This window comes from Mesoplodon densirostris, chromosome 5 (assembly GCF_025265405.1).
Source record: "Mesoplodon densirostris isolate mMesDen1 chromosome 5, mMesDen1 primary haplotype, whole genome shotgun sequence".
NCBI classification, from domain to species: domain Eukaryota; kingdom Metazoa; phylum Chordata; class Mammalia; order Artiodactyla; family Ziphiidae; genus Mesoplodon; species Mesoplodon densirostris.
The window spans coordinates 4,457,023-4,470,940 of record NC_082665.1 but is presented as its reverse complement, the minus strand read 5'-3'; the positions used below and the strand labels follow the sequence as shown (position 1 = coordinate 4,470,940).

Sequence of the window (13,918 nt, the reverse complement as noted above, 5' to 3'; positions counted from 1 at the left end):
GATAGGCATTTATGTTGTTTCTAATCTTTTGTTGTTACAACAGTGCTGCAATGGATACCATTTATTTATGTCTATTCACAGATAAGAAAGTATACTTCCAGGTTGGATAACTAGAAGTAGAATTACTGGGTTGAAGGGTATATCATTTGTACTCTTGGTGAATATTGTCACATTGCTTTCCATAGAGGTTATACTCGCTTATACCTGACTATACTAGTTCTCTAGCCATGTATGTGATGGCCTGTTTCTCCAGTCAGACTCACCAACATAGTGACGCACTTTGGGGAATTTTGCCAATCTGATAGGTGAAAAAAGATCATCTCAGTGCAGTTTTAATTGTATTGCTTTATATGGGTGAGGTTGAGTTTCTTTTCATATATCTGAGGGTGTTTGTTTTTCCTTTTCTGTGATCTATCCACTCCTATCTTTTCCCCATTTTTTTCTGTTGGGTTTTTAGTTTTTGGTGTCAGTTTGTAAGAGCTCTTTATGTCTTCATTTGTCTGGAGGAAGAAAGGCTAAACTTCATATCTCAATGGGAAATTATTTTTAAACTTTGCTTCTGATGAATTTTAGTGTAAAAAATGTTTACTTTTATGCCTGTAAATATATCAATCTTTTGCTTTAAGTTTCTTGGGTTCAATGTCCCTTTTAAAATTACCTTTCTCACTAAAGTTATTTTGTGAGTTATTTAAGTATATACTTCTATGTTTGATTTCCCTTGGCATAGAATGTGCAGATTAAATCTTTTCTCCCCAAGATGACTACCAGATTGTTTCTGTAACATTTATCAAATGATCTATCTTTTATTGACTAATTTGAAATCCCACTATTACTGCACACCAAATTCGAGTAAATATTTGGGAGATATGTATTTATTTCTGGGTTCCCTATTTTGTTCCATTGATTTGTTGTATAGTATTAGTTTCCTTTTATTGTTCTTTTTTCAAAACTTCCCTGGTAGTCTTAATTTTCTTTTTCTTTATGAACTTTTTTTTAACATCTTTATTGGAGTATAATTGCTTTATAGTGGTTTTTATGAACTTTTGAATCAGCTTGTTTAGTTAAAGAAATAATGTTGTTGGTATTTTAGTGAGTTTTTAATCCCTTTAAACACAGCTGTTGTATAAGGCAAGCAGATTGTTGTATTTTGTATCATTGATAGAGAACTAATCTCCTTGTTTTTGTGTCTGCTGACTGTTCTCTCCTCATGAATGTTTTTTCTCACTTGGTTTGTAATTTTTTATTGTGAGCTTATCTTTAGTGAGAGTGTTTTGTTTTGTTTTGTTTTTTCCAATCTGAGAGAGTTCAGTGCACTTTGGGTTGTAAAAATGTTCCTATAAAGCAATTTGCATTTTTCTGTTGAGTGTTTTTCAAACCATGAGAAGTATAGTGTTTCTACACCAAGTTGTGTAAATTTAGATGCCAGCCATGATTTAGGTATTGGTTTTGAGGTTCTGTTTCTCATGGGACAGTCTTTCTTGCACTCAGCTTCCACCCTCCTCAAACCTCAGACAGAGTCAGGCTTCCTTGTTGGTAGAGTTTTCCTGGCTCCCTGTACTGATGGGCCAGACTTTTGCTGGCATGTTGTCTCTAGCACCCATGTCCTTGGTGCTGGGGTCAAGTCTTCTGTCTACCCCCAACTCGTTGGGAATTGGAACCTAGCCCTAAGGCCTATTTCTGAGCTCAGCTACAAATTTAAAATTAAGGGTTGTTTTTGTCCTCATTTCTGTGTGTTATAACAGGAGAGAGTTCTACCTTTGTACCAACCAGAACTTGAAAATCTTTGGGAGCTACCCTTCTCCCCTAGAGTCTTTATTTTGGTTTTCATAATAATCTGTGTTTGTCAGACAACACTTAGCTTATGGGATTAGGCTTCTCTATAAGGGTTGGGGTGGGAAAGAGGGCAGTGAGTGGGAGCTCTTTGATTAGAATCTCCTGGGGAGCTTTTTAAAATATGCATGGTCTACATCCTCACCTCCTTTTTCAGCCAAGGTATACAAGAATGGTGGTGGGTGGGTGCGTGATGGGTATTTTGGAAGAAGATCCCCAGATGCTTCTCTTCTGCTGCCCCTGCTTCTCCTCAACTCACCCTCCACTCCTACGGACAGTCACTATTCTAGTCTCAGATCAGAGCCAGATAAACAAGGTGGCAGTCGTGGTGTGTCATGGAGATGGCCAGCCTGGGTCTGCAGCACATAGTCGCACATACCTGGAACAGGTACCGGGGAGTGGAGCACATTCACCTGCCTCTCTGTTGCCTGGACCAAACGTCCTATAGCTAGGAAAATAGTAGCGTGTTAAAATTGACAACTTTCTCTTAATGTATCCAAAGCTTCTGAAATACCACCCATCTCTTTTTATAGATTGAGACATTTAGCACCCAAGAACTGTATAGATTTCAGCTTAGACAATTTGAGACACATCATGGATTGTGGCAGTCGTTTAACTGTGAATTCTCTTTGCGGCAGGTTGAAACTGGATATTCTGGTTCATGTTTAAAAATAGGAAAGTTAGCTATTAAGAACAGAGTCTCAGAGATATGCCTCTGCCATCTACTTAGAGTACAACCAAAAGATGCCAAAGCCAAGGGCCCCCAAAGACATAGATTAGGCAGCACTGCTTCCTCATTTTACAGAAAAGAACACTGAGGCTTTGGGATGGTAAGTGGCTTCACATGGTTTCAGAGCAAAACGATACTGAATCCATTGCACCGGTCCTATAACTCCAGGACACTCTTCCAGGTAAACCACGTCCACTCAGAAAGCATCTCAGTACCAACTAATCCATGGGAGGGGATGGGTCACTTCATTTTGTATGCTGTGGTGGAAAAGACCTGACTACTATAATTTTTATAGTTGGTAAAGGAGCTGTCTTCCTCAGGCACTCATTATCAGCTGGGTCCTGACCTTCTAGGAGACAAGACAGAAAATTCATAATTAAAATTTTAACCCAAGCCCTTGATGAAAGAATTTAAAGTAACAGTGTATTAACAGCTGACATTTAGTAAACACTGACCTTAGTCCAGGCACCCTGCTAAGTGCTTAACTCCTATTGACTTGGTTATCTATACAACAACACTGTGCTATTATTGGCTTCACTTTACAGATGGGGAAACTGCGGGGCAAAGAAGTTCAGTAACTTGACCAAAATGACACAGCTCATAAGCAGCAGCTAGGACTTGCACCCCAGGGACCATGCTGTTAGCCACGGCACACTATGGCCTCTCATAAATAGATCCAATGTGAAAAGTGAAAATCTGTTCTGTGACCACAGAATTAGTAGTATGTGTAATAAATGCAAATCAGTGAATGGCATTTCTAGAAAATATTCTCCAGAAGTAATTTTAAATCAACTTTCCTTTAACATTGGGTGGCTGGTTAGCAAATGTGAGAAGGCTGTTGTTTCCAGATAATACATTATGTCTGACAACCTTAAATTGGGGCTAGTTCTCAAAAACTTTTTAAAAAACACATAACTTTTCTGATTATAAAAATAATACATGTACATTAAAGAAAATTTGATGATGTTGGGGTTTTTTTTACTATTTTTATTGTATTTGTATATATGTACAGATGGTCCTAGATTTATGGTGGTTTGACTTGAGATTTTTTGACTTTATGATGGTGTGAAAGCCATATGCATTCAGTAGAAAGCTTACTTTGAGGTGTGGATTTTGATCTTCGGCTGAGCTAGCAATATGCTGTCGATGCTCTTGGGATGCTGGGCAGCAGCAGCCTCAGCTGCCAGTCAGCCCCACAATCTCCAGGGTAAACAACCGATGACACGCTTAGAACCATTCTGTACCCAGACAGTCATTCTGTTTTTCACTTTCAATACAGTATTCAGTAAATTATAGGAGATATTCAACACCTTATTATAAAATAGGCTTTGTATCGGATGATTTTGCCCACCTGTAGGCTAATGTAAGCATTCTACTGTACGTGTTCTGAGCACGGTTAAAGTCGGCTAGGCTCAGCTATGGTGTTCAGTAGGTCAGGTGTATTAAATGCATTTTGACTTAATGATATTTTCAACTCCTCATGGGTTTACTGGGCTGTAACCCCATCTTAAATCTAGGCAGATGTGTGTGTGTCTCATATATGGAAACATGTATAAACTTGGGCATTCCACTTGAAGAACACTCCTAAAATACTAAAATCCCTAGGTACCGAGCAGAGCTGGTGTTGGTTTTGTTTTTCTTTTTTAACCTAAATGCAATCATTTCACATGTGTTATTCTTTGACATACATTTTGACTGCCTTGTTCTTTTGATTTTTTGAAAGCGTCATTGAGATATTATTGGTATGAAATGAGCCATTTGTGTTATAGGGTACAATTTGGTAAGTTCTACATTAGGTGTGCCACCTAAAAAACATCCCCACACACAAGATGACAAACATTTTCATACTGCCCCAGAGTTTCCTCGTACTTTTCTGTCCTTCCTGCCCCCCAGCCCTTGCTGCCTCCAACCCCAACCCCAGGTAGCCACTGATCTGCCTTCTGTCACTATAGATTACTTTACACTTTTTAGAATATCATATACATGGAATCATAGCATGCATTCCTTTTTGTCTGACTTCTTGCACTCGCGTAATTATTTTGACATTGATTTCTTTTTTTCATGTATCAGTAGTTCATTCATTTTTATGCTGAGCAATGCTCAGTTGCATAGATATATCATAATTGGCTTACCCCTTTCACCTGTTGAACTTCTGGGTTGTTTCCAGGTTTGTTTGTTTGTTTGTTTTTGGCTATTATAAATAAAGCTGCTCTGAAAATTAGTGTAGAAGTCCTTGGAAATAATTTTCATTTCTCCTGAGTAAATACCTAGCGGTGGAATGGCTGAGTCATAGGAGAGGGATAGGTTTCACTTCCTAAGGAATTGCCAAACTGTTTTTCAGAGATGGCTGTGTCATTTTCCATTTCCACCAGCTGTGTGTGAGAGTTTCAGTGCCTCCACGTCCTCACCAACATTTGATATGGTCCATCTTTTTCATTTTAATAGGTAGTGAGTTGTATCTTATTGTGGTTTAAGTTTGCATTTCCCTAATGACTCATGGTCTTGAACACCTTGTCATGTGCTTATGTGCCATTTACACATTTTCTCTGGTGAAGTGTCTTTTCAAATTTTCTTGCCCATTTTTGTATTGAGTTGTCTTATGTTTGAGTTTTCAGAGTTCTTTATATTCAGAATACAAATCCTTTATCAAAAACGTGACTCACAAATATTTTCTCCCAGTCTTTTCAGTCTCTTAATATTGTTTTTCAAAGAGGACAGTTTCTTAATTTTGATGAAATAAAATTTATCAGTATTTTTCTTTTATACATTGTGCTTTTTGGTGTTAGAGCTAAGAAATTTTTTGCCTCCCTCAGTGACACAAAGATTTCCTCCTGTGTTTTTCCTAGACATTTTATAGTTCTAGAAATGTGTTATTTAGTTTCCAAATATTTAGGGATTTTCCAGCTATCTTTTAGTTGTTGATGTCTAGTTCCACTGTTGCCAGAGAACATAGTATGAATTGAATCTTTTAAAATTTATTGAAACTTGTAGTGTGGCCCAGGATATGGTCTGTCTTGGTAAATGTCCTATGTGCTCTTGAAAACAATGTATATACTGCTGTGTTGGTAGAGTATTCTGTAATTGTCAAGTTGATTGATAGAATTGTTCAGGTTGTCTATATCCTTACTTATTTTCTGTCTCCTTGCTCTATTATTGAGAAAAGGATGTTGAAATCTCTGACTATATTTTTGAAGTTGTCTATTCCTCCTTTTGTACTTTTACCATTCTTCTTTTACATATTTTGAAATTCTGTTGCTAGAGGCAGAAATTATATCATTTATGAATTGAACATTTTATCATTATGAAATTACCATGTTTATCTGATAGTTCTCTGCTCTGGATCTACTCTGTCTGATATTAATATAGCCACTCTAGGTTTCTTTTTATCAGCATTAGCATGATATATCTTTTTCCATCCTATGACTTTTAACATAATTGAGTATTTACATTTAAAGCAGGCTTCTTGTAAGCAGCCTATAGTTTGGTCTTGCTTTTTATCTAGTTTGACAATCTCAGTTTTTCAACTGGAGTGTTTAGACCAGACTTCAGCAAACGGCAGCCAGCAGGCTAAATCTGGCACGTAGCCTGCTTTTCTATGGCCCATGAACTACGAATGGTTTTTACATTCTTAAAACATTGTTTTAAAAAATCGAAAGGAATATATGATAGAAATCATATATGACCCAAAAAACCTAACATGTTAACATGGTCCTTTATGGAAAAAGTCCACAAACCCCTAGTGTAGAGTATTTATATCTAATGTGATGATTGATATGGTTTGGTTTAAGTCTGCAGTCTTGCTCTGTGTTTCCTCTGTCTCATCTGTTCTTTCTTTCCCTTTTTTCTCTTTTTCTGCCTTTTTTTTTTTTTTTTTTTTTTTGGCTGCATTGGGTCTTTGTTGCTGCATACAGGCTTTCTCTAGTTGTGGTGAGCGGGGGCTACTCTTTGTTGAGGTGCACAGGCTTCTCATTGCAGTGGCTTCTCTTGTTGCAGAGCATGGACTCTAGGCACACGGGCTTCAGTAGTTGTGGCTCACGGGCTCTAGAGCGCAGGCTCAGTAGTTGTGGCACACGGGCTTAGTTGCTCCATGGCATGTGAGATCTTCCCGTAGCAGGGCTCGAACCCATGTCCCCTGCATTGGCAGGTGGATTCTTAACCACTGTGCCCCAGGGGAGCCCCTCTGCCTTCTTTTGAATTGAGCCTTTTTTTCCCCTTGTTTATTAGCTATGACTCTTTGCTATGTTATTTTAGTGGCTCTAGGGTTTGTAGTATCCACCTTTACCTTATCACATCTACCACTTCCTGTAGTAAAAGAACCTACACAGTGTACTTCCCTTTCTCCCCTCTGTCATTTGTGCAGTTATTGTCATACATATTACTTAGATGTGTGTTACAAACCACCCAATATATTATTATTTTCGCTTTAATCAGTCAGTTATCTTTTTAAATATTTAAACTTAGAAATGAAGATTTTATAATTGCCTACATAGTTACAATTTATAGTATTCTTTTCTGTGTGTAGGTCCAGTGTTTCCACCTGATTTCATTTTTCTTCTGCTGGAAGGGCTTCCTTTAGTTCATTTTATAGTGCAGCTCTATGGTGATGATTTCTTTCTTTTTTTCAGCTTTATTGAGATATAATTGACAACTAAAAGTTATACATATTTAAGGTATACAGCTTGATGTTTTGATATATGTGTACATTGTAAAATGATCACCACACTCCAGCTAATTGACATGTTCATTGCCTCACATAGTTAATAGTTTCTTTCTTTCTTCCTTTTTTTTTTTTTTTTTTTTTTTTTTGGTAGTGGTAAGAACACTTAAGATACACCCTCTTGGCAAATTTCATGTATACAGTATTGTTAACTATAATCACCATGCTGTACATTAGACCCCAGACTTAATCATCTTGCATAACTGCAACTTTGTGTGCCTTAACACCTCCCCATATTCCCACCCCCCAGCTCCTAGCAACCACCATTCTACTCTCTGAATCTATGAGTTTGACTTTTTTAGATTTCACATGTAAGTGGATCATGCAGTATTTGTCATTCTGTGTCTGGCTAATTCCATTTAGCATAATGTCCTCCAGGCTCATCCATGTTACACAAATGGCAAGATATCCTTATTTTTTAAGACTGAATAATACTTCATTATGCATATGTGTGTGTGTTTGTGCATGCGCGTGTGTCTGCCTATGATAAATTCTTTCCGCTCGTGTATGTCTGAAAACATCTTTTTTATCTTCAGTTTTGAAAAATATTTTTGCTTTGTATGGAATTCTAGGCTGGCAGGGTTTTTCCCCCTGGTATTCTAAAGATGTTGCTCCACTATCTTCTAGCTTGTATTATTTCTGACATGAAATCTTCTGTAATCCTTTTCTTTGTTCCTTTGTACATATTTCTTTTTCTCTCTGCTTTAAAGATTTTTCTCTTTATCACCGGTTTTGAGCAATTCACTGGTGTATTCATGTTTCTTATACTTGGGGCTCTTTGAGCCTCCTGGATCTGCGGGTTTATACTTTCTATCAAATTTGGAAAATTTTTGGTTACTGTTTCTTCAAATATTTTTTCTGTCTCCCATCCTCTCCTCTCATTTAGGTGGTCCCATGGTTTACTGATTTTCTAATTTTTTTTCAGTATTTTGCTCTTTCTTTGTTTCATTTCGATAGTTCCTATTGGTATGTTTTCAAGTTCACTTGTCTTTTATCTGCAGTGTATTATCTGCTATTAACACCATTCAGTGTGTTTTTCATCTCACGCAATGCAGTTTTTAATCTCTAGAAATTTGATGTAGGTCTTTTTTTTTAATACAGTTTGTATGTCTCCGTTTAACATGGCTAATACTTCCTCTAGTTTCCTGAGTGGAACAGAGTTATAATAACTGTCTTAATATCTTGTCTAATAATTCTGTCACCTGGGTCATTTCTTGCTAAGTTTTAGTTGATTAGTTTTCCCCTGCTACGTATTGTGTTTTCCTCTTTCCTTGCATCTTGGTAATTTTGTATTGGATGCCAGACATTGTGAATTTTACCTCGTTGGGCACTGAATATGTTTGTATTCTCTAAAATACTCTTGAGATTTGTTCTGGGTCACAGTTAAGTTCCTTAGAAAGAGCTTGATCCTTTTTTGCTTGCTTTTAAGCTTTATCAGAGGGATCAGAGCAGTGTTTAGTCTATGATTAATCTTTCCTATTACAGAGGAAAGACTTTTAGTACTCTAAGTACCCTGTGAATTGAGTGAGTTTTTCTGGGGTTTTGTTTGTTTTTGTTTGTTTTTTTCACCGTGGGAAACAGAGTGAACAGGAAATAATTGGCAATAGGCATTATTCTCAGCCCTGTGTGAACTCCAAGCACTGTTTCTTTTAATCCTTCCAAGGGGTTCTTTCACTGGCCTTCATTCACTTTAAGGTCAGCACTCAGCTGGGGGCTCAGGGGAGGCCCTCTGGAGATGTGTGGCATTTCTCTGTGTAGTTGTCTCCTCTGCATCCCTCTCCGTGCAAACTCTAACAGCCTTTGCTTCTCTGGATTTCTGCCTCTGTCTCCCCAACTTGGGGAGACCACCATACTCCGCCAGTGTCACCCTTCTCTGTGCCACAACCCAGAAACTCTCTCAAGGCAGTAAGAAGCGCACCTGTGCGGCTCACACCATCTGTTTCCTATCTCTCAGGATATACTGTCTCTCCTTGTTCAAGTTTTAATATCTTCAGAGTCTTTTTTTCATGGGTTTTTTTTTTTTTTTTTTTTTTGTCTATTTTAGTTGTTTCAGGTGGGAGGGTAAATCTGGTTCCTCTTCCATCCTGTCTAGAAGCAGAAGTGGTTTCAGGTGATTTTTCATTCCTTTGTGCTTTGCTCTATTAAGATATTGTCTTTGCACTAAGCATGTTTCACTCTCATAATTGCATTTGTTAAAGCTTCTCTATTTACAAAGTAAATAAATCTTTGAAAAGACAAATGACCTACTGTGGAAAGACATTTGCAGCAAAAAAGAAGTTTTTTACCATATAAACGACTCTTACAAATCCATGAGAAAAAGACAGAAATTATAATAGAAATAGAAATGGCCAGTGAGTGTATTTTTCAAATGGTCCCCCAACTAGTAATCAAAGAATTGTAAACATTATGATCTTGGATTGAGGACCATCATTCTTCCTTATAGATGCTGGTGCGAGAGTGGGAAGTGGCACCCCCATCCTATGCTGGTGGGCATGTGTGCACAGTGGCTCAGCCTTTCTTGTGGGCATGTTGTCAGCATATATCCAGATCCTAAAAGTGAGCCTACCTTGACCCATATTTTACTTTATTTATTCATTCTGAAACATAATAAGAATATGGGCAAAGATGTAGGTACAATATGTTTCATATGTCGGTGTTTATAATGGTGGAAATATTGAAAACCACTTAAATAGTCACAGATAGGGACTGATAAGCAAATTCGATACATCTATAGTTTGGTTTTTTGTGTAGTCATAAAAATACCATTGTGGAAAATTAAGTGATATCAAAAGATTTTTTATCACATGTAATGTGAACATACAGTGTATGAAACAGCATGTGTCACATGATCCCATCTTTGTTTAAAAAATGGATGCCTATGATTATACTCTAAACTATGACTCTTGATGTTTCTGAGTGGTGAATTTATGAGTTTTTATTTCCTTATTTCCTTATATTTTCAAGTTTTCTACTGTACGTATGTATCGCCTTTGTAATCAGAAGAGTGGAGTTATTTTTTGTTATTTAAAATGTTTGTTAAAGGCTATAGGCCAGGTATTGGCAAACTTTGTCCACGAAGAGCCAGATAGTAAATATTTTAGGTTTTTGAGCCAGATGGTCTCTGTCACGACTGTCCCACTCTGCTGTTTTAGCACAAAAATAACCATAGACAATACATACATGAATGAAAGCGGCTGTGTTCCAACAAAACTTGATTTTCAACAGGACCTGGCAGGCTGCCGGTAGCTGAAGATGCTATAGGCACTTGGGTGTCTGGATTAACTGAAGGGCCAGCATCCTTCTGTTTGTAGGTATTTGCAGGCTTGTTCCTTGCTTTTCTCTCCCAGCACATTTAGAAAAAGCCATGGATCCACATTCACAGAATCCACATTTGTAACAAGAAAATGTAACCTCTTTGCAAACTATTTGAGTTTGTCTTTTCCCACATTTTAAACCATACTTTTAACTATTATTCCATTGTTATTTTGACTTTTTCTTTCCTCAGTAAAAAAGAAGATCTTACTTGGCAGGTCTTAGGATCTTGAGGCTTTACTTACAGGAAAATTAATGCTTAGCAATGTTATTTTCGGGCACCTAAATATTCATTTCTGCAGTTCAATACAGGTAAATGGGTCATGAGGCCTTTTTCTTTTTCCAGGTAAAACTTGAGATGCCAAGCAAATTCTATACTTCTGAAAGGAGCAGATCAGGCTAGTGTAGACAAATGAAATACTGGCAATCCCCAGCCTGCTTCAGGAAATCACTTCAACTTCCTTCTCCAGGAAGAACATTTTTCAAGAGTCAGTTTGCAACAGTCACGGGATGAATAGTAGCCGTGTTTTCTCTTGGTTACCAGTTATGTCCTGAATCTGCGGTTGCACTCACTAACCACTCTTGATTCTGGGTCCTGTGTACACTGGAGATGTGACATAGGACAAGAGTGCAGTGGGGAAGGGTCTCCTGGGCCAGGCTTACCCAGCTGGTCTTGGAACCCATTAGGAACGTGGGTCAGGCTGATGTGAGCATGTTACCTGCTGGGAAATCCACCACGGAGCATGCACTCAGGTTGACTCCACAGGGGAGATCCCTGAGATTCTGGTGGGTGCGGCTGAGTTTTCTGTTCTAGATGCTACTTCTCTTCCTACTTCCTTGTCCTACTCTTCCTTGCTCATCTCCACTGAGGAAGCATGACCACACAGCTCCTAACAGGCTCTGACTGACACACTCTCACCTGCATAGTGCTCCAGCCTTGCCAGCCTCCTTGAATCACCTGATGCTTCCGCATGGGCCCTTCTGCACATTGCTCCCCACCATGTGGGTCCAACACCTGCAGACCTTGAAACATGCTGTCATTCCAGTGCGAAGGGGACCGGACCCTCTGAAGGGACACGGCCACCGAGACCTCCCTTGGTGTGTGCTCAGATGCCTGGGCCCTTGGAACCTGAGTGCCGATGTGACTTGGCTTGGGCTGATAAAGCACAGGTTATCTCTTTTGTCACGTGATAGAGATGGACTGCTCATTTCATAGCTGTGGATTTTCCCCCTTCTGTCTCCCCAGAAATCGCAGGTGCTCCAGTGTCTGAAATTTCTGGGCCTTTCTCAACAGAGGACATAGCCAGCAACTGCGTCCCTGCCCTGCCTTTGAATGAGCCCATTTTGTGGATCGTGTCCTATACTCTCATGAGTGTGTGTGGAATCATCCTTCTTATCTTAATCATCCTGCTGCTACTTCCGTTCCGGTGCCGGCATCTACCCCCAGATCCCGAGGTCGTCAATGATGAGTCCTCTCTCGTCCGGCATCGCTGGAAATGAAGAGAAAAGCCTAACCTCTAGCAACCTTGAACTCAAGGATTATGACAATTCAAGGGGCAGCAGGCAGGGGTTATAAGGCAAGGTTTCTTCCTGTGTCCATTAGTCTTAAGTCTCTGTTCTGCTCCCAGATGCCTTCCAGATTCACTGTATTTTGATTCTTGATTTTAAAGCTTCCTCCTATTCTCCTACTTCCAAGGAAAATGGTAATAAAAGACACCTCATTCATAATCAAAACAGAGTGAATTGGGCTTCAGGCTTTATGTAGCTGGTTATGCCAAACTATCTAGGTGTGCCACCCCCCCACCCCACCCCACCCCCCAAAAAAGAAAAGAAAACCAAGAGCCTTCCTTGTTTGGCTTGTTCTCTCCTCCCTCCTATCTCTGGAGAAATAAGTGCATATAGTTTATAACTCTTCTTAGCTAATGGGAAGCTTTTTGTATTAATCACATTTAAGGGTATTTTGTACCAGGCTCGGCCTGTGTCAACGTGGTACAAGAAGGCTCACAGTATGACTGCAGAAGAAGTCTGGGGCCTGATGGTATAACCACCCTGCCCCTTTCTGAGTTGGACAAAGAGCAGCAGGCACCTTTTCTGGGTCTCTCTGTGCTCTGAACAGGAGCTGGACTTTACTAGGGAGAGATGATCACTCAAGTCTTCACCAGCCTCTTCTGAAGATGGAAGGCCTTCGAGTGGGAAGGAAACCTACTCTTTGTACTCAGTACTTCCATAGTATTGTGGGTATAAAAGTAAAAACTACCTCTGTTGAGACTTTTTCCCAGGGTCCTGTGCCTGATGGGGGTACAGGCAGCCTGGTTCCAGCCGCTGCCCTCACCTAAAGAATCCTCTTTCCAGCAGGCGAGACATAATAGGTGCTGAACCACACTTCAACCTGGAGACGTTCTGTCACCAAGCTGGTTACCATCACATAAGCTTACTATTACTTAAAATGAACAAACACTGTATTAAGGAGAAAAACAAATTCTCTTTCACTAGCTTAATTGTTTCTTTTTCCAATTCTCCTCTGAAGGTAGGTTGCTGATTATTCTTTTGTGAAATAGAGAAATGGCTAAATACCCATACTCCTGAGCAGCTGTCCAAAGAAGGAAGGCACAAGACAAAAAAAGATGCTAGGGAATTTCTACTTTTTCCTGTGCTTTGCAACCATGTGCTTCTCTTTGCAGGACTCCCTAGGCTTGAGCACACCCATCTGAAACAGCTTAACCAAGTCCGTCAACAGTTGACCTACATGTGTCTTCCCTTTGGCATGTTCAGTCTTTGGTGATGAGTTAGGTGTGCAGTGGTATCCTTATTTGGGGAAATCCACACTTGCTGTCATTTATTTGAGGGCTTTGGCAAAAGAAAAGCAGATGACTTTAACGTGATGTCATTAGAAGAAGGGTTTAAAGCCAATATCCCTTCTGTCACTGTGTGCCAAGTTCAGGGTTCCCTTTGCATAGCTGTTGGGATGGGTTGGATATATACTACAACCCCATTGGAAGGGCTAACTGAAGTATCTCCTCTGGCTGGAGTGTTATGTGTGTTCAAAATAGGCTTCCTATGGATGTTTCAGCCACCTGCCTTGCACACTGTCTCCCCAGGTCACCTCCATATTGAGAAATAGGTGACCAGGCCAAAGAGATGTGGAGCCACTTATACGTGTCTTGGTGTCCTTACAGACTCTCCAGAAACCACAAGAATCTGTGGGATTCTTGTGAAGAAGGTTTGGGTTATGTCTTAGAACATGGATCTTCTGTGTTCTTCAAGATTCATTCAGGCATGGCCGTGGTGGGAAGGATGCCCTCTTGAAATGGGATGATAGGAGATTCTGT

General features: G+C 39.5%; 1 protein-coding gene across 1 annotated transcript in view; it reads left to right on the top strand.

Annotated features, from left to right (window-relative positions):
• BACE2 (beta-secretase 2) overlaps window positions 1–12,323 on the top strand; it is an 87,505-nt gene extending 75,182 nt beyond the window's left edge. Inside the window, exon 9 of the mRNA XM_060099723.1 lies at window positions 11,836–12,323. Within this exon, the coding sequence (XP_059955706.1) occupies window positions 11,836–12,089 (254 nt within the window). The 3' untranslated portion in view covers window positions 12,090–12,323. The remainder of the gene's footprint in view (window positions 1–11,835) is intronic.
• The last annotated feature ends 1,595 nt before the right edge of the window (window positions 12,324–13,918 follow it).